We start from the raw sequence: 17,901 nt of genomic DNA, 5'->3' as shown, positions 1-17,901 counted from the left end.
CTGCCTACGCCCTCCCCGGCAGGGGCAGCCCCCTGTGCCCTCCCGGCCTCCGCTGCGCCCCGCCGCCCCGGCCGTCGGGTTCGCCGCAAGCCCCGGAGGCCGTGCGGCCGGGGCTCCTCAGCCCAGCCCCCCGTGCCCGCTTGGTCCGCACATCTCTCAACACGCTCCGTTTTCCCTACCTGCCTCCCAGGGCCTTGACGGGAGCCAGCAGGGGAGGGGTAGTGGAGCTTGGGGAACGGCACGGCAGCAGGCACACGCATGGCGTAGAAACGTAGTTACACAGTGGGAAAGAGGTTCTTGCTTTTTCGCTTTTAAGGTTTGCAGTATGTCGAGGTGTGGGAAGGTCAATTACCCCTCTCAACTTGATGCCCCAAAAGACATTTGTGCTTCTTACCTCAATTAACTCACACAGAGATTGCTTTGCCAGACAAGCAATAGATTCTGCTTCCTTTTCCCTCTCAGCTTGACTAAGGTTTCTCGAAACAAAACTTCTGTTAATGTTTTTGGGTCCAGCACTGAGGTCTTGAATGGAAAAATGCCCAAAGCATATGTAATAGAGTAGCCTGGGCAGATAGGAGCAAGGTTTGAAAGGCGATAGCTGTCCCCTGAGTGCCTATTGGAGCCAACACTTTGATCCCACATGCTTTTGTCTCTGTAGAATTTCACATTTGTGAGGTATTTGGATGGTTTTTGTTTACTCCATGCATTAACTTGATCCAGCCTCGCAGCTAAGTAGCATTGGTGTCTAAAATATATGAATGTTAGGGACAGGTGTCCTGAAGAACTTAAATGTGTTCTTGATTCACTTGTAGCAACATGTCCCAGCAGGTCAGAGTAACCTGTGTGCTGAGTCAAGCTGCTCCAACTTACTTTCATGTTTTGACCAGGAGATGACCAGTTGCCCAAAGACATTATGATGAGACATGCTGTCTTAAGAGCAATGGCATTACTGATTTACCTTCAGTGTAAGGCTTCAAATCTTGCCAGGGTTTTATGTAGGTTATTTCTGTTTCTGTGTCATTGCATGCTTGGAGCATTGCAGGGTGGACACAAAAACAGACACAACTTTTTCTCTCTGCCTTCTTCTGACCCATGCACACAACCTAGATTAGCTTGCAAGCAAAAGTTATGGAGCTCACAAATCGAAAAACTGCAGGTACTCTCTGTTTACTATCTTTACAGACCCAAAGCTGCCTAAAGAGGGTCACAACTCCACATGAGGTTCTTAGGCATAACTGCATGTGGGTCATTGGTTAGCTGAGAAGTCCCACAGAGGCAAACAGCTTCCTCTTGTCTATGTACTGGGAAAATACCATGTGATGTGTTTATTCCAGTCTCCATATGGTACAAATAGCAAACACTGATACAGATCTGCTCAGCTGTTAGAAGTTGGGGAGACATGCTGCGATGGGAGATCTGTGCTGGGATGATGGGAAACAGTGACAAGCTTTGCTAGGAAAGAGTTCTCCCTCTATGGGGAATCCACCGAGTGACCCATCATCACTGCACTGCTGTAGCCTACAAACTCCTTTGGACTCTTGCCTTTGGACTCTTTGTTCAGTCTGGCCTGTTGCATGGTAACACGTGAAATTGTCCTGTCCTTGTAGGTAACCCGCCTACAGCCAGCAGAACTCAGCAGGGCTCTTGCAATGGTTGCTTGCATGTTGGCTGTTTTCCATAGCACTGCCAGTCTTTTATCCTTTATCAGGGACTGAAGTACAGTTTTTTTAGTGAATCTTTTGCAAAGCAGTGCATGATTGCATTGTCTGTAGTTGGGATTTGATTTCCATAAAGGGAGAAAGTACCCTAGAGCTTTGTAAAACTCAGTATCTGTGCAGCATTCATCTGAGAGACACTTGGGAGACTTCATACCAATTCCACAATTTTTCAGGAAGAGGAAGAGAAAGAGGAAGAGAAAGAGGGAGGGAGGGAATTTGCACCCAGGAGTGTGCCTGGGGGCCTGGAGGCTGTGCTAGACTTTTTCTAGCACAAGTAAACATATGAAAATGTGGGGTCTTGACACTGGATCCAAACACAGCAACCTTCTAAAGTATCCAAAGTCAAAAGCATTTCTAATGTGCTAAACTATCGGTGACTTTAAAGATGACATCTTGCATGCCACTATACCAGAAAACAAACTTTTCAGGGAGGTAATGTGCTTCCTTCCTCCAATAGCAGCACAGTGTTTATGCACTTTGGGGGTCCTCTGTTACACATACTCTTTCACCCTGCTGTCCCTACCCACTGTGGTTTGCTTCAGCTGTGGAAACAGGAACTGCTGAGTCAGCACACTGATGAAACTCACACTGCTTTCACACATCTCTGTGAGACAGCAACAGCAAGGAGATTGGCAGCAACTAATATCCTGTAGAAAAAATGAGTATGTAAATTGTATTACAATTGCCTGAAACAATAATCTGATTTCTTAAAAACTCTCAAGCTGCAGGAGGCTCCAGGACCAAAGCACTAGTTGCAGGTAAATGATGACACCTGGCATACTCAAGCTCAACATAAAGTGTTTAGAGTTCAGTGAATGTCACTTTTCTGCTTGCTCTGTTATCAGCTCAACCACATTTTACAAAGCTGAGATCCAACTGGCTGAATAGCCAGAATAAGGCCATCGGGTTTAGCTCATCTGTCTCTGATGATGAAGAGCAGCAGCCTGTTCTGATTGCAGATTCACACAGGGGTAAAATTGCTCCCTTGGAGCCGGCACAAGGTAATGAACTTTAAAAATCCAAACAACCCCCTCAGAAGGGTCAGGTCTCCTGAATAGCACATATGCCAAAGGGGAAAGAGATTTGGGGGTGACTTCATCTCTGAGAGCAAAATATCTATGACAGTAGAAAGTAGCTGAAGGTCAGCTTAAAGGGATGGGAAGGGAAAAGTTAATTGTCAAATTGTTTGAAAACTGGAAATCAGACTGAAGAAGATGGAGATGTTTCAGAGAGCTATTCTCTTAAGGACATAAATAGGGTGTTATAAACAGGCTTGAAGTGAAAAAAAAAAAGCAGCTTCAATAGCAAGAATACGAGTTAAAAGAGAAGTCAACTGCTCAGGGTACTATCACCACAAAAGCAACACCTTCACACCCAGAGGTCCCTGGTCTGTCTTTGTTTAAATCCGGTCTGCCTACTTCAGCACCATGGTGCTTGCAGTTTGTTGTTTTGTTTTCTTGGTTTTTTGGGGGTTTTTTTACACTTATTAGGGAAATTTAACGAGTGTGTGAGGCCTGCTTCTTGCTTTGCTTATCATGTTAGTCAGAGCCGAAATTTGCTTGTTGAAGGCAACAAGGCAGCAGAGATGCACATATGGGTCACATGAGTATTATCCAGGGCCATCTCCCTGGGGCTGCTGGTGCTACCCACGTAGGAGAGAAGCAAGTTTAGTGTTAAGATTCTGGGGAGACTATGTAAATAAGAAATCATTGGACAATATATACTTAAACACTGACAGCAAATTATCTTTGACAGTGACTAAGACAGCATATTTACAACCTCCAAAGCTACTATTTTAGCAGGCGTACAGATGTGCTGACATGTTAAAAGGACGGTACAGACGAGAAGAAATAGTTTGTATGTAGGTAAGGGTACTCTCTTTTGGTAGATGGATATTGGTAGCAGGGGATGTTAGTTTTATGGAAGAAAAATGAATCACAAAGGTGAGCTAGGAACAGAGAATAAAGAAAACTGGGACAGTCTAAGTATTCAAAGCAAAGCAGAAAAAAAAGTTGTAGATCAACTGTCTCCTGAAGTGTGCTTACTGATGTTTAGAGGACCATCTGTTTGGAGAGTCAGAGTACAATGCCCAGATTCTGCAATATAAGATGGGGAGTTGGTAGCATTTATTTTTACCTGGTGTCACATTTTTTGGGACACAAGTAGTTCATCAAGACTTAGAGAAATAGTAAGGCAGAAGTTTTGCTGGGCCCATAGGACACAAACTATCACAAACATTTTCATATAAACAATTTCAAAACCGTTTCTGAGGAAGTGGAAGGAAAACACTGCAACATGGTAGCTAGCTGTGGATGAAGAGAGCTGGAGCTGGAGAAGCGAACAGGCAGGCAAGCGTGTATGCACGCATGTACCCCAGCACACAAACGGGGAATTTGGAGGCCAAGACCCAGATCTGCCCTGAAGAAGCTGGAGAAGCCGAACAAAGATACTGTGGATGCTCACCATGAATCTTGTTACTTGATGTTTATTTTTCATGCTAAGATTCGACCACATGCTGCTCTAAGAGAATTGTTCTGTCAATTTTAGCACCAATCGCAGTCTCCCAAACAGTCCCAGGCACTTTTACGCTGCAGCTTAGCTCATCGTGAGCTGCGTGACTCCCTCCGAGGGCTGAGAACTCACACTGAAGATAAACAGAGCTGCAGCAAGCACTCCTTCAGCAGAGGTTTCGCTCAGCATACACCTTCAGCAATCATTCACAGGGTTAATGATCGTCCAGGGAGGCAAAGATTACCATCATCTAAACCATAAGAGCTGAGCAGAATGTTACAAGGGATCGATTGCCCCAGACAAACTGTTTGCTTTGCTTAGGACTGCAGCTCACCAAAACACTGTCCAGCAAACACTACGCAATGATTCAAGTATTGCACAAGTGCCTAATTTTCCCTATAGAGCATTTCAAATACCAGGCCTCTGCAGACATGACACATTCCTGTAGAGAATTAACATAATACAAATTATTTTATTAAACTCACAGCAAATTATTTACAGCTGTAGCAAAGTAGCCCTATTGGCTCGGACAACCAGATGGGAAGAATGAGTAACTTGTATCAGTTGCCCCACCTCTCCTTATTTATTTTTGAGAAAAATAGGCAGCACTGCTAGTATTTTCACGCTGTATTATTGAAACACACACAGGCTTGTTTCTTACCGTTGAGTGTTTAACTAAAACCCAAAGGTCTTTGACTAAAAGCAGCACTACTTAATTTTAGCCACTAGAGTGAGCTGCTGCTTAACATTTGAATAAGGTTTGAGCAGTTATTTGTGTTGCTCAGCAGAGGAGGTGTCCTATCATTTTGTCATATCTAAGTAAAACTGAGATCCACACTTTCTCTGGGAGTGATCTTTGTGATGTTGCGTCTGACAACACTCATGATCTATTTCAGCAGGGCAGGCGACAACTTTCAGTGAACAGAGAGAATTGTGTTTAAGATGATGTCATACTGAGCACCCCCAAATTTGAAGCCGCCTTCACTCAAAACGGAGAGTGGAAACCAACCTTCCTGGAAAAGAGCAGGCTAAGTACAGAGATTATCCTATGGATACCATTCTTTCCCCTCCAACCTAAACTTTTCCCTTAGGATGTAATTGCAGAACATCTCTGTTAACAACTGAAAATCCTGAGCATTGACACGTAATGAATATGGGGCTTCTTATAATAAGTATTAGCAGGTAAAAATAAGAGGATAGCAACTTCAACATAGTCACCGGGGTGCCTAATGGTTGCAGAGAAGAGTTTGGTGATAAAACAGGAAAAAAAAATATCCTCCTCTACAAGACCTTTACCATGGGACTTGATAGTGAAAAATACCTCTGGGACACAACTGGCTGGGGCTGGATCATTCCCACAGTAAGAAACAATCCTTCTTTGCTGCATGAAGAGTTTCTAGAGGTAGAGTCACATACAACAGTCAGTCATTTCAGATTTGTGCATGAAAATCAAGTGCTTAAGCATGGAGTTTGAGATATTTCTGCTGGTTACATCTAGTGTTACAAGAGGAGTCATTTGTGACTCTGCCAATACAAAAACCACAGAGCAGATATTGAAACCATCTTGAATGCTAAAGTTGGATACAGATTTACAGCTCAGCTAAAGCTTGTTACACTGCTATTGATTTCACTGGAATTGCATCTGTGGGTTACAAAGTCAGACAGTCTTATTAATACATTAACATTTTTAATAAATAGTAAGATGGATCAAAACCTGGCTGACAGCCATTCAGTCTACCAGTAATGCAAGTGTTTCTTTTTGGCAATGAAATGCTACTGAGCAGCAGCTCAGAAGATCTAAGTATGGAGCCTTACACTTTATTATCCCTGCTCTTTCCCAGCAGGGACCAATTCCTGTCTGTAAAACTTTCGGAGGCTGGCCAGGTTTTGATGGTTAAGATGCTTTCAGATGCTGACCAGGATAGCAAATAGTTTCCAGTTGATGTTCACCCTTGCTGATTTAATTCAATAAGGCGACCAGCAAATACAGCTAATGTTCCTATAATACAAACTAGCATAAATATGCCAAGGAGAAGATGATCAACCACCATCGCAACAAATTTCCATTCTTCTGCAGCCTGGGAAGGAAACAAAGGAGATGGTAAAATCTCTGCAGAGCCATGTTTGTTATGGGCATTTTTGTAATTTACTGTCTTGAACAAGGGAAAGGGTCTTCCTTAAGTTCCACTGTTATTGTGCAAAAAATATTCATTTTCTGCTCAAAAGCAGGTCAGTGGTTGAGAAGGCCTAAGCTACCTAGACATGCAAGTTTCAAGACTAAACTGTTTAGAAACCCTGTCAATTTGATGAAGAATTTAATCAAAAAGAAATGTTGAAAAGCTTAAGTTTTAGTCAAATAGTTATTTTTGAAAGAGAATTTAAAGCATTGAAAGCAAAACAGTTTGACCCAACTGTTTGTTTTGAGGTTTTTTTTTGAGGGGGTGGGGGGTGTGTGCGTTTTCCATTGCTTTTTCATTCTCTTGGGATACCTAAGAAATTGTCATCTATTTAGCTCTAGTTGCTGCTTTCCATGCCCAGTATACGCTCTAAGGTCTGGGAAAACCTTCTCCATAGCTCCCTTAGTCTTTTTTCCAGTTGTGAGACACCGTGAACCACTTGCTCTGTGACCGTGTTTTCACTGGATTCTTTTGTGGGAACCCAGCACTGTAAGAGTGAGCAGAGTGTGAGGTGTTAAGTGCAGCAGTGCTCAGGATTTCCACCCTGTAGCTCTGCCTTATGGGGTGACACATACTGGCCTACGACACCCTCTACTTTTGCCTTAGTTGCGCCACAAGTAGAAGAGGCTGTTGTAAATTATCTAGAGGGCACTGATAATCAATACTGAGGTAGTTCATAAGTGTATAAGTGAATGCAATGAAGTGGCGGCCTTCAGAAGCCACAACCTTCAGTTTATTTGGGGAGCTTGACTTCTGAAACCCCCTGGAAATGATATCAGTGGTGACGAGATGACACTTCCGAAGGCAGCACTTTGTCAGTAACCTGAAGACCCTCCTTGTAAGCCTAGGAGGAAGCGAAGCCCAGGCACACACCAGCCCTACTGAAGGTAACACTTTATCTGCAGAGGCATAGGAGTCATGGGGAACATGAGACTACAGCCAGAGCCATTCCACATGCTCCAGGAATTTGGTCACAGGAACAAACACTGTGGTGTAAATCCTGCCTGTGGGAAGGAGGCGCCTCCTTTTCAAGACTATGGCCAGATTATTGTCCCGGAGGACTCTCTCTCCGTCTTCAGTCTAGCCTGCAGCTCAATGAGAAAGGTCTATGATCATTTAGAAAGGTGAAGTACCAGGACTGACTTACCCATGCAAAAGCTGAGTGAGCTGTGATAACTGAGATAAAAGAGGGGGTTAATTGTGTTGAATGTGCTAGAAGGCAGCAGAGCTAGGTTTTCCTGGGGAACGTTGCCATATGTGACTCTACACGCATTTATCCTTCCTTTGGCTTGAAATATGGAAAAAGTAAGTAATCAGAGTAGCTCATGACGTGCTTCACTTGCAGGGACAACTTGTAGCATTCAGGAATGAAACAAAACCTTATCAAAATTGGAATTATCATTTGTAAGTTATATTTAACACTTCTCAGATAAAACTACTAGCCTTTTGGAGTCTGGCTTGATTCCTAGATTTTCAAAGCATCAAGAGTTTGCTTACCACAGGGGAAAGATGCCCAAGTGGGACACAGGAGAAATATGTTTTGGAACTTGCTTACAGTTCTTGAAACTGCTTTGCTACTCACAGACACTCTGTCTCTATGGCTTCACACACCACATTTAGAAAACCTTAGCACTGACAATTTTTTTTCCCCCCCTTTTTTTTGGGGGGGGGTCTAAGATTCAATTGCCATCTGTGACAATTATCCTTTGCTCCTTGATGACTGCATCAAGGGGAAAAGGACTGTCCCCTATTAAAGCCCAACCAATGGAGTGTTTTTCTGAGGCAGGGATATTTTGCCAAAAAAAAATAAGATGTAGCAATTTGAAAGCAAGAAATGAATCACACACAAAAAATGCCTTACATTACTGGCTTCTTGGTCTGATTTCATCGTTTCTGCAATGTATTTGATTCCCTCTATAGCGTTTTTCACATCTGGATTTTTGGTAAGCGGTGAGTAGAAGTTGACAGGAACAGAACCTGGCTTCCCAGAAATCTCAGAAATATCAATATCTTCTGCATAAATATTTTTGTCTTGTTTATCCCTGGATGGTCGTTTCATTGTAGAGAAAAACATGATGTTTGGGATTGTGTCAATAAAGATCTGAAAGAAAGAGGGAGAAGATGACAGTTGCTGGTTGGTGGGGCTGTGTTACAGATGCAGCTGTGCACTGAACAAAGGCAAGCCTCTCTGCTCCCAAATCGCTTCCTGTGCTGGATCGGCTACAGATTCCCTCTTGGAGTATGTCACAGCCTGCGCCTCAGTCACACTGGGGCTTTTGTCAGCCTTATGTCCTGGGGCAGATGGAGTCACCCGCAGGCCTGTCACATGTTTTCTGGAAACCATTTCCCCCTGCCATATAGCCAACATCTACACACGGAGGGGGGCGATGTCCTGAAGCAGACCCTCAGCTAGTGTGAGCTGACAGGGCTCAAGCAATCTCATCTAATTCTGAACATATTGCTTACAACTCTGACTTGAAGAATGGACTACAAAGGATCTCTTTTGGCTACTTACGTTTGACTTTACTATTACAAATGTTTGTTACACATGCATATAAGCTTTACAATAATTTCCTTTGGAGTGAAAGAGGCTTGCTGCCAGAGCAATTTTAAGCACATGTAGTGTTTACCTGTTGAAATCTCCCTTCTGCAGGGTTTGTTTGTGCTGCACAGTGAATCTGCTGTAAGCTGTAGCCTTAAAAGTATAGTTAGAAATACACAGAAAAATCTCCTATTCACGTCATGGTTTAATATGAAACCAGGCAACCTTGAAAAGGTCAAGAATATCTGAATGAATCCTCTTTGATACTGTCTCCCTGGCAAAGAACTTGTAAGGACAGACACCCAATTTTTTCTACCTATTGTGGTTACCATTTAGACTACTGTGCAAGGACCTTGTTGCTTCCACAGGACTGCAGAGCAATGGTATTTACTGGAAAAGTACAGAGAAGATCATAGCTTTTGCTAAGCTGTCTTTTTCAAAACGGGGGGCTGAATGAAGGTATCCCCAACACCCTCTGTGCTCTGCATTCACACGGTGGTGAACTTGGCCACTGGCAGGCAGTAGTGCTTTGCAGTCAGATGGAGAATTAGATCAGGAAATGTAATTTGAATCCAGCTGAAGGTTTTTTTTTTTTTCCCTGTACCTTCAACTGCCTGTGTTTTGCCTCTTCCGTTCCCTGCAACACTCTACCCCAGTGGACAATTTTGTTACTTAAAGGAGCACTTTAGCAGTCTTGCTGACTTTATGCACAGCTAAGTAGTAAACACTGGCTCTTGTGCCTAGAGAGATTTAATGTGATGCATTTACTTCCCCAATTCTTGTTGACTTTTATTAGAAAACCTGCCAATAAAATATGGAGTGCTCAGTGGAAACCAGGAAACATGTAAAGCCATAGAGCTCACCTTCCTGACCCAGTGTGGCATGGTGTGAGTGCTTGGGGAGCGGTGGTGGGTGTTGATGACGATGACCGTGATGATGATTGAAGCGATGACAAACACCATTGTAAACAACATGTATTTGCCTATCAGAGGCACTGCACTGGAGGTGGAGGGAATCAGCTCCACGATGACCAGAAGGAACACAGTCAAAGACAGCAGGACAGAGATGCTGAGAGTCATTTTCTCACCTGCCATGCAAAAAAAAAAACCAACCCAAACCCAAACTGTTGTTGCTCCTATCATTCAGTACAGAGAGTATTTGAGAAAACAGGATGTGGATGACGGCTGTTCACACAAGTACATGTGTGTGCATCTGGAGTGCTATCATCTCTCCCGGCATCCAAAGCAGCAACTAGGCTGACCAAACCTGAGCGCCTAACGTTAGCATCAGCTCCAGCATTAAGATGGGAATCACTAGGTATGACCGGGCTGAGGTATGGGTGATGGATATAGAAAGCTTACTTGCCAGGAGCACTTCATGGGTTGTGCATTTTGAATGATGAAGTATATGCACCTGATTAATGCTTGCTCCACAGCCTCCTGGGGGTTCACTTGCCTTACTCTCTGGCAGGCTCATGCTGGGCTGTGTGGGCAGACAAATATCACATCTGACACCAGAGGTCAGTTGCTATTTGAGATCTTCCATTATGTAGGATGTCAAAACTGAACCACAAAACATGATTCACACATCTCTTTTCTATCCAGTTCAACTTACTTTAAAGTTTTCCACTGAAAAAAAAAAAAAAAAGATATCAAGTATTTCATAGAAGGACCCTAATGAAATTGAGCAGTATGAAAAGCTGACACAAGGCAAAATGAATGATGCAGAGAAAATGGTTGCAGGGAGCAAGAGCTGCTCAACCGGGACAAAGAAGGCCCGAATAGGTTAGGATTACTCTTTGTATCACATGAGGTAATATGTGTGAACAGGTAACAAGCTCTCTGCTCTGACATGGTGCGGGAGGGTCTCAGCCACCCCTGTGTGCTCACTTACTCTGTGACACACTAATGCACTACCTACCTACCTATGGCAAAACATAAACATCAACTAGCTAAATCCTTGTTTTGCAGAAATTAACTGGATAGTCAGTCTGTGATTTGCGTGGGAAATCAGCCCAATTTATTTATATCAATAGTTTCAGCATTACCCTTTATTTGCAGAACGTTTAGAGCCAGTAGTTTGAGCTGAAATGTCCAATTCTAGTAAGTGCTGCCCTTCAAGTTGGCAAGTGATTTCAAATACTGAGAATTTCTTAGAAACTTGTTAGAAGAGCAATTTCTATGGCAGTAGAATGAATAAATTTACATACCTGAATCTGTGGGTAGGTAAAAAACTAACCCGGTTAAGAAGGAGAAGAGGAGGCAGGGAATGATGACATTGACAATGAAGTAGAGCGGCAGGCGCTGCATGAGGAAGTGGTAGGTGATATCCAGGTAGGGGGTGTCAGGGCAGCAAGCGTAGTAAACCCAGTGCTTCCAGCCACGGTAGTCCTTCATCACCCACTCCCCACTCTCCATGAAGTTACTCAGATCTGGACGATCACTCTCCTGACAGCAAAAACCCCCAAATTCTTAATATTAGAGGTTCAGAACAAAATCAAAACTTGGCAGTCGTTCAGGAACAGCATTCCCAATAACTGAGGCACTTCATTCATTTTTGTGGGGAAACCACTCTTGTCTATGTTATTTTGCCTGAGAATATTATCTTTTACACAGCATTCAACTAAATATTTTACAGAAACAGTGAGGGATAGTCGACTAAACAGAAAGACTGATTAAATATTTACAGCTAGGAGACATACCTGAGGGGACAGGGAAAGAGTCCTTGGAAATGGAAAGTCATGACAGAGAAAAAGCACCCACCCCCCCAAAAAAAGTAAACCAAACAAAAGCAGAACAGACAGCAGCATGGGGAGTGGTGTGAAGCTGTTGGAGAATAGACAGACAGGAGACTGTTAGGCACAGGAATTATGCGTGTGCAGAATTTTACAAGCCCAACCAGGAATTTTTGTGCTAGATCTACAAATCAGACTTTTATATTTTACAGGTAGTTCCTGCTTGTTTTTCAGTCAAAACAAGGTTATATTCCATTCTAATTCTGAGATTTCCCTAAAAACATATCCAGGTCCTTACTGCTTTTCCCAATTACAGACTCCTTGCTTACCGGGTTAATAACAACCATTGTACCATCATACGTCCAAGTTCCCAACTTCATACTGCAGTTCTGCTGGTCAAACGGGAAGTGCGTGACTATAATTTCACAGTAACTTTTAAAAATAGCTGGTGGTGTCCAGGTGATCAGGCCTGTGTGCTCCAGAAGGACTTTGGTGTATTTAACGATGGCAAAGTCACCATCTGCACTGCAAAAGGAACAAGGATGTTAACAGCAATATGGGCAGCATAATTAACATAGTCACAAAAGGATTTCTCCAGCTGTGGATCAAGTGGTCCCCCCAATGCCATTGTGCCTGCTTCTGGAGAAGCTTGCTCTGAGGCGTGCTAACCCCTGGCCCAGATGTCGCGGTCAAGCAGCCTCACTGCAGTGGTGCCACGAGGCAGAGCTACCCCTCCCTCCCCGGCAGCTGCCACCCCTTACTTGTTGTAAAGAACAAGGTCTGGCCGCCAGATATCATCTGAGGGGATGCGGATTTTTTTCACGCCGCCATAGTCGTCTGGATTCCACTTGAGATTGACATCTGTCCATTGCTAAAGAGGGAGTATTTCAGCCACTGAGAGCCCTTCCAGCACTTCTGAGGGTAGTTTTGGTACTTCCTAGAACCATGCACCTCCCTTGCTTTGGGACATGCAGGTAAGCATAAACATATGCTAGTGGGACCCCTAACTAATTTTTTACATTAACTTACATTTTGTTTAAGAAGCTTATTAAAAGAAAAAGAAAATAATATAAAAGATAAATATACCAAAAATCTACTGTTTGAAATACAATGCAAAATGCTTCTCTTAAGGCTCTTAGTGTCTAGCAAACTTTGTTCTTGATGCCCCAGAAAGAATAAATGCTCTGCTGGCTAACCCACCTGTCCTAGTTGCCCCTGAATGTGTAACAGAGTAGTTAATTCCTTGCTCTGTCCAGTGCATTTATTTGATCGGAAGAAATCATTAGAGTTACCTGTTTTAGACGTACATTTGTTGTCACAATCTGATTTACTTCATCCTTAAAAAAAAAAAAAAAAAGGCAGTAGCAGCAAACATTGGGATTAAAGGAGAAAAATTGTTTCCTCAGAAAAATGACACTGGCACTATCACATAAACCAATGGTTCAACAGGTACCAACATTCATACCATACCACGCTAATAAGCTGAATGAGCTGCAGCCCGACAGTGACAACGACGGCATCGCGATGGTCCTCCACTGGGCGCACCACCTTGTTGTAGTCCCTGAACAAGTCCTCGACGAGGCGAGTCTCATGTTCATAGCACAGGGCCAGCGTGGCTGCAGAACAGCAGGGGTGGTGTCAGTGAGATGGAACAGGGGACGCGCTACAGCACCGCCAGTCTGAGGTGAGCACGATGGAAATACTGTCTGCAGCAAGCTGCTGGCGGTGGGTGAACTCCAAGGCCTCTGTGTGACCCCATTTCAGGCATGCATTATGTGCACTGCAAATACCGTCAGCAGGGGTAATTACCTATCTGATCTGAGGTCAGTTTAGGAGTAAGACAACAACAGCCTTCAATCAGGAGATGAACAAAACCAAATAGCCATGGCTCTGGACTGAGCATTTGGAATCTCCTCCAGGCTAGCCCAACCTACAGCTGTGCTTACATGCAATACTTGTGGACAGATAAATGCAGAAAATACCCATAATCAGGGTTTTCTGATGTAATCTCCTCCATCTTCAGTTCCATGGACTTTCCTGTAACAGTAACATTAAAGGACAGGACCAATCATCGAGGTAGAAGCACCATCCAGACCCCTTGCATCTGAAGTCTAAGCAGAGCAGGAGTTCCTCTCCACTACAGGAGTTGCTCAGGTTGTGTTCGTGGTAAGAGAGAAGGAAAACATTCACTACGTGATCTCATGTTTCTCTCTCCTCAGGGAAGGTCTCAACCTGTCCTTGGAGAGCTCTGCCCACAGACTGCTCAGTGTGACTCGGCAGCGGTACACAAAAGAGCCCTTGTAAGAAGAGCATCACAAGGGAAAATGGCAGGTAGCAGCTTTGTTTCAGTGCAGCTTTAGCAGTACGTGCGTGTGGCATTGTACGCTCAAGGCGTGAGGGCTGAGATTCCTACCTCATAGAAAAACAGACAAACCCCATTTCCAGAGTGCCTGTTGCAGAACAAGTGGCCACATCACTTACCCAGACTGTAGCTGCTTCACTGTTACAGGGGAGTAAACAAACAGATGGGGGGCTCGGGGATGTTTTTGTATGCACCCTCTTGTAAAGGTGGTGAGAGGGAACAGAACAGCTGAGCCTCGCCACAAGCATTTTTGGCAGATCCCATCCTTGTCTTCCCCTCTCAGTCTGAATCCTGGACCATTGAAGTCAACAAGAATTTTGCTGCTGACTCCAACCTAAGCCAGGATTTCCCGTTATTTCCTAACTGACTTTTCATCAGATCCTTTTATGTAGTTGAGCTGAGATGCCAAGGATTCTGTCTTGGCCTTGTCCTGTCATGAGATGGTATTAAAATTCTTGGATGCCATTGAGAAAAGCTGTATGCCTCAGACAAGCACTGCTTGCTTCCCCTGCCAGGGGGCTGGGCTGGGGTGGGCAGGAGTCATCTTTCAATTTTTAAGTTATGATCACAGAATCATATCTAAGTCAAGCTCTTTGCTATGCTTTATTTAACCAATTAAAATCCTTCACATTGTTATATTCTGGTGCAGCTTGGTAGCGATTTAGTATACTGCTTGAATTTGGTGAAAAGTTTTTAGGATCACAAAATACTTATTAAGTGACAGTTTAAAAAGAATTATCCTGGTACAACACATGCAGCTGCAAATTGAATTTGCTTCCTTGTCAGTAGTCCCACAACTTAATGAAATTTCTTGTAATGAATTTTTACATTTCAAGCCATGTTTACTAGATCCTTTCACACATTTTGAAATACATGGAGCATTAGAGTAAATAGGAGCATGGCAAAAACATAACAGAGAGAAAAAACAATTAAACACAAAAACTTCTCACTTCAAAACATCTGGTGTCTGAAATTACAAATGTCTGAGATGTTACCAATACACTCCAAAGATCTCATTTAAATGATTTGGTGGTTCATAAAACCTTATCAGTAGGACAGGCAGCTTGCAGAACACACGTTCACTCATACCGATATATATACACAAAGTCCTTCATGCTCAGGAAGGAGCTGATCCCTGTTCAAGGCAATGGCTGGAACACCTTTACCTGCAGAGATGAGGAGTATGCAGCGGACCTTCATCATCCTGGCTCCCTCCTGCTGCAGTCATACGGACAGAGGCAAGCACAAAGCGCCTTTAAGGTCTCCTCAGAGCAGGGCTGTTCTGCCTCCTGCCAGGGTGCTGGCGGAATATAACCACCAAGGTATTGATTTACAGCACCTGTTTTGGGGAATGACAGCTGAGGGCCACTGCACCACCGGGCTGGAAAAGGGAGCATGATGGGGTTCAGCAGTCGAGTATCATCTGCAGTTTACAGAAGGTCATTTTTTTCTAAGTAGCAATGCGATCTGTGACTTAATGAACAAATAAATATATAAATAAAGATAAGAAGGGATTATCTGTAGAGTAACTGAACATTTCTGTGAGACCTTGGAAACTACCCCAGCTGGAGACCCGAAGCTGCCTGTCATCCTTTTTGACCACAGCAACTTGCCAGATTTGAGATTTTGTTTTTCTGATGGAAGAGAGATTGCGGTCATTTAATTCCGATGCACCCTCACCAGCACAGACCGCGTGCTGGGATGAGGCTGCTCCCTTTACTTCACAGATGGGTGAGAAATCTTTGAAGTGAACAGATACGTTCAAGAGAGAACCATCTCCTTGAATCTACTGGGACTTTCAGAAGGTACTCAGTACTCCCTTGAAAGCTGTTAACTAACATAAGTAACCTGAAGTAAGAAGGAAAACTCTCCCATAGATACCTATAGGCTTACTGAACTGTGGAAGGCAAACAGGAGCAATATATGATTGGTTTCTGTAGCAGGTCATATCCGGTGAATTCCTGCAGGGCATCCTAGTGCTTGCTCATTATTGTCATAAATCACCTGCCAAAGGGGTGAAAAGTGAAGTGTTTAGTAACACAGTACTCAGTTATTCAGGCTAGCAAAGAAAATGGTTGTGAAGATATGTGTGTGTGTGTATATATATATATATATATATATATATATATATATATGAATTCTTCTGAGCTCACCAATATCAAACAGAAATAAAATCCTGAGACAGATAGTTCTGTGAAGTGCTCAGCAACGTAAGAAAAGCAAGTCCATCAGTTCCTAGGAAAAGAGATGAAGCAAATGGGAAAGATGCCACTATAAATTTGTGGTGTCCCAAGTGCTCTTTGCAGTTCTGGTCCTCTGGTTTCAACAGGAGGCTTGGAAAAGGCCCAGGAGAAAGTGACAATGACATCCATGGTACAGACTGGCTTCTGCACCTGGAACAGATAGTATGAAACTTCAATCTGGAAGAGAAACCAGAGAGAGAAAGGGCTTTGGTAGGGTCTGTAAAATCACAAGTGGTCTGGAGAAGGCAGATTTGAATTCACTCACTGTTCCCATGAAAAAAAGTAGAGGGCATCGAGGAAAACTCAAGTTGGCAGGCTTAAACAAGACACCTCTCCACACAGTATGGCTGTGGTGAAACTCAGTGACACAGGAGTTTCTGGTTGTCAGAAGATTGTGTGTATTCAGAAAAAGCAGTCTGATAAATTCATTTCATGCTATTAAATAAATAAAAAAACCCCAACCCCACAACAAGAAGTCTGTCACAGAAGTCCCAGTCACAAGTCACAGGAGGCTAGGGCAGTGTCCTGGGGAAATACTGCTAGATGCTTGCCCTGTTCTTGTACTTCTCCCTAGGCACCTACTGTTTGAGACATCAGACTAAGTGATCTGCCACAACCACTCTTACACACGGCTCCAAATTTGCCTTTCCAGAAAACATTCCCCACAAAACCCTTTGTTAGCTTTGCCTCTGGGTGACACCAGACGTACTTTTTATTTCTTATGGATATCCTCTGTGCTGAACACCAGATGGTTTGGTGTTTCATGCTGGATGCCTTTATTATTATTATTTTAATTATATATTTTTTACATCACCCCCCCTCACCCATCCCCCTCCACTAACTCAGCATTCAGCCTCTGCATTACATTCATCCTCCAGTAAAAACTCTCCATCTGCATAACTCTGTCCTTGTCCCTGTCCTGTGCCTTGGCCGGCAGCTCCCATTGTTGCAGCTCTCTTATTTCAAACAAGCGGCTGGCTGCTTCCAACCTTTATCCCAGGCTGGGCAGCTGCTGTGCCCAGCATAGATACAATTACATGGAGGCATTGCAGGAATGCTGACGATGCCCCTCTGTATCCTCTAAGGGCTCTCAAAGCATTCCTGCCCACCCAGGGCAGGGCTGGCAGGTTCACTCCGAAACAGATGGAGGAGACTGTTACATGCTCTTATTGTAGTTCTTGGGTAACACGAGTTTCTGTGTCCCTCCCCCTGAAAATAAAGGTCTAGCTGCTTGGAAGCAGCAGGATGCAGAATCTGTAGGAGCCCAGAAAGCCTGCAGCCTTAGCAAAGGGTTATTTCTCTTGCAGAGGAGCTGACCTGAGGACAGCCCCCCAGCCTGGGAGCCAGCTACCCCTCGCTGGCTGGAAGTCAGAGCTCATGCTGGAAGAGGCAGGAGCAGGTATTTGGAGAAGGCCTTTGGGGAGCGACAGCCTGGCTGCAAGGAATGTTCACTGGCAGACACACAAGACTATTTCCCTCCCCCCAAAAACATCAAGGCAACCTGAGCTCCTGCAGTTAAATATGGTCAGAGAAGTGAATGCTTCTTGTTGTTAACAGGGGAATGTGACTGGTCATGACCAAGGCGAAAAAGCAAGGGGAGGGGATGAACTATAC

At 43.9% G+C, this 17,901-nt stretch overlaps 1 protein-coding gene across 2 annotated transcripts; it reads right to left on the bottom strand.

The window, feature by feature from the left end:
* Window positions 1-183: 183 nt before the first annotated feature.
* Window positions 184-15,299, bottom strand: CHRNA1 (cholinergic receptor nicotinic alpha 1 subunit). 2 transcript variants are annotated; one of them, XR_003398840.1, is made up of 10 exons: window positions 15,211-15,299; window positions 13,153-13,298; window positions 12,975-13,019; window positions 12,444-12,553; window positions 12,012-12,207; window positions 11,158-11,395; window positions 9,812-10,035; window positions 8,268-8,507; window positions 4,338-6,307; window positions 184-193 (listed from the first exon to the last, which is right to left on the bottom strand). XR_003398840.1 is itself a non-coding variant. In XM_026853000.1 (9 exons), the coding sequence occupies exons 1-9, from the start codon at window positions 15,245-15,247 to the stop codon at window positions 6,176-6,178; spliced, it is 1,368 nt and encodes a 455-aa protein (XP_026708801.1). In that variant the 5' UTR covers window positions 15,248-15,299; the 3' UTR covers window positions 3,680-6,175. The 2 variants fall into 2 exon arrangements, 1 of the variants encoding a protein (XP_026708801.1); XM_026853000.1 differs by lacking the exon at window positions 184-193 and having other exon boundaries at window positions 3,680-6,307.
* Between the last annotated feature and the right edge of the window lie 2,602 nt (window positions 15,300-17,901).

Source organism: Athene cunicularia, assembly GCF_003259725.1.
Source record: "Athene cunicularia isolate RWA chromosome 7 unlocalized genomic scaffold, athCun1 chr7_part1, whole genome shotgun sequence".
NCBI classification, from domain to species: domain Eukaryota; kingdom Metazoa; phylum Chordata; class Aves; order Strigiformes; family Strigidae; genus Athene; species Athene cunicularia.
This window is presented reverse-complemented; position numbering and strand designations above follow the sequence as displayed.

What these genes read in the sequence shown, in the direction of transcription:
- CHRNA1 (XM_026853000.1), bottom strand. Translation starts at nt 15,247, where the DNA reads ATGATGAAGGTCCGCTGCATACTCCTCATCTCTGCAG. An exon ending in CAAATGTACGTCTAAAACAG is followed by an intron (nt 12,554 to 12,974) that starts GTAACTCTAATG and finishes CTCCCTCTTTAG; the next exon opens with CAATGGACAGATGTCAATCT. An exon ending in TTACCTACCCACAGATTCAG is followed by an intron (nt 10,036 to 11,157) that starts GTATGTAAATTT and finishes TTTGCATGGCAG; the next exon opens with GTGAGAAAATGACTCTCAGC.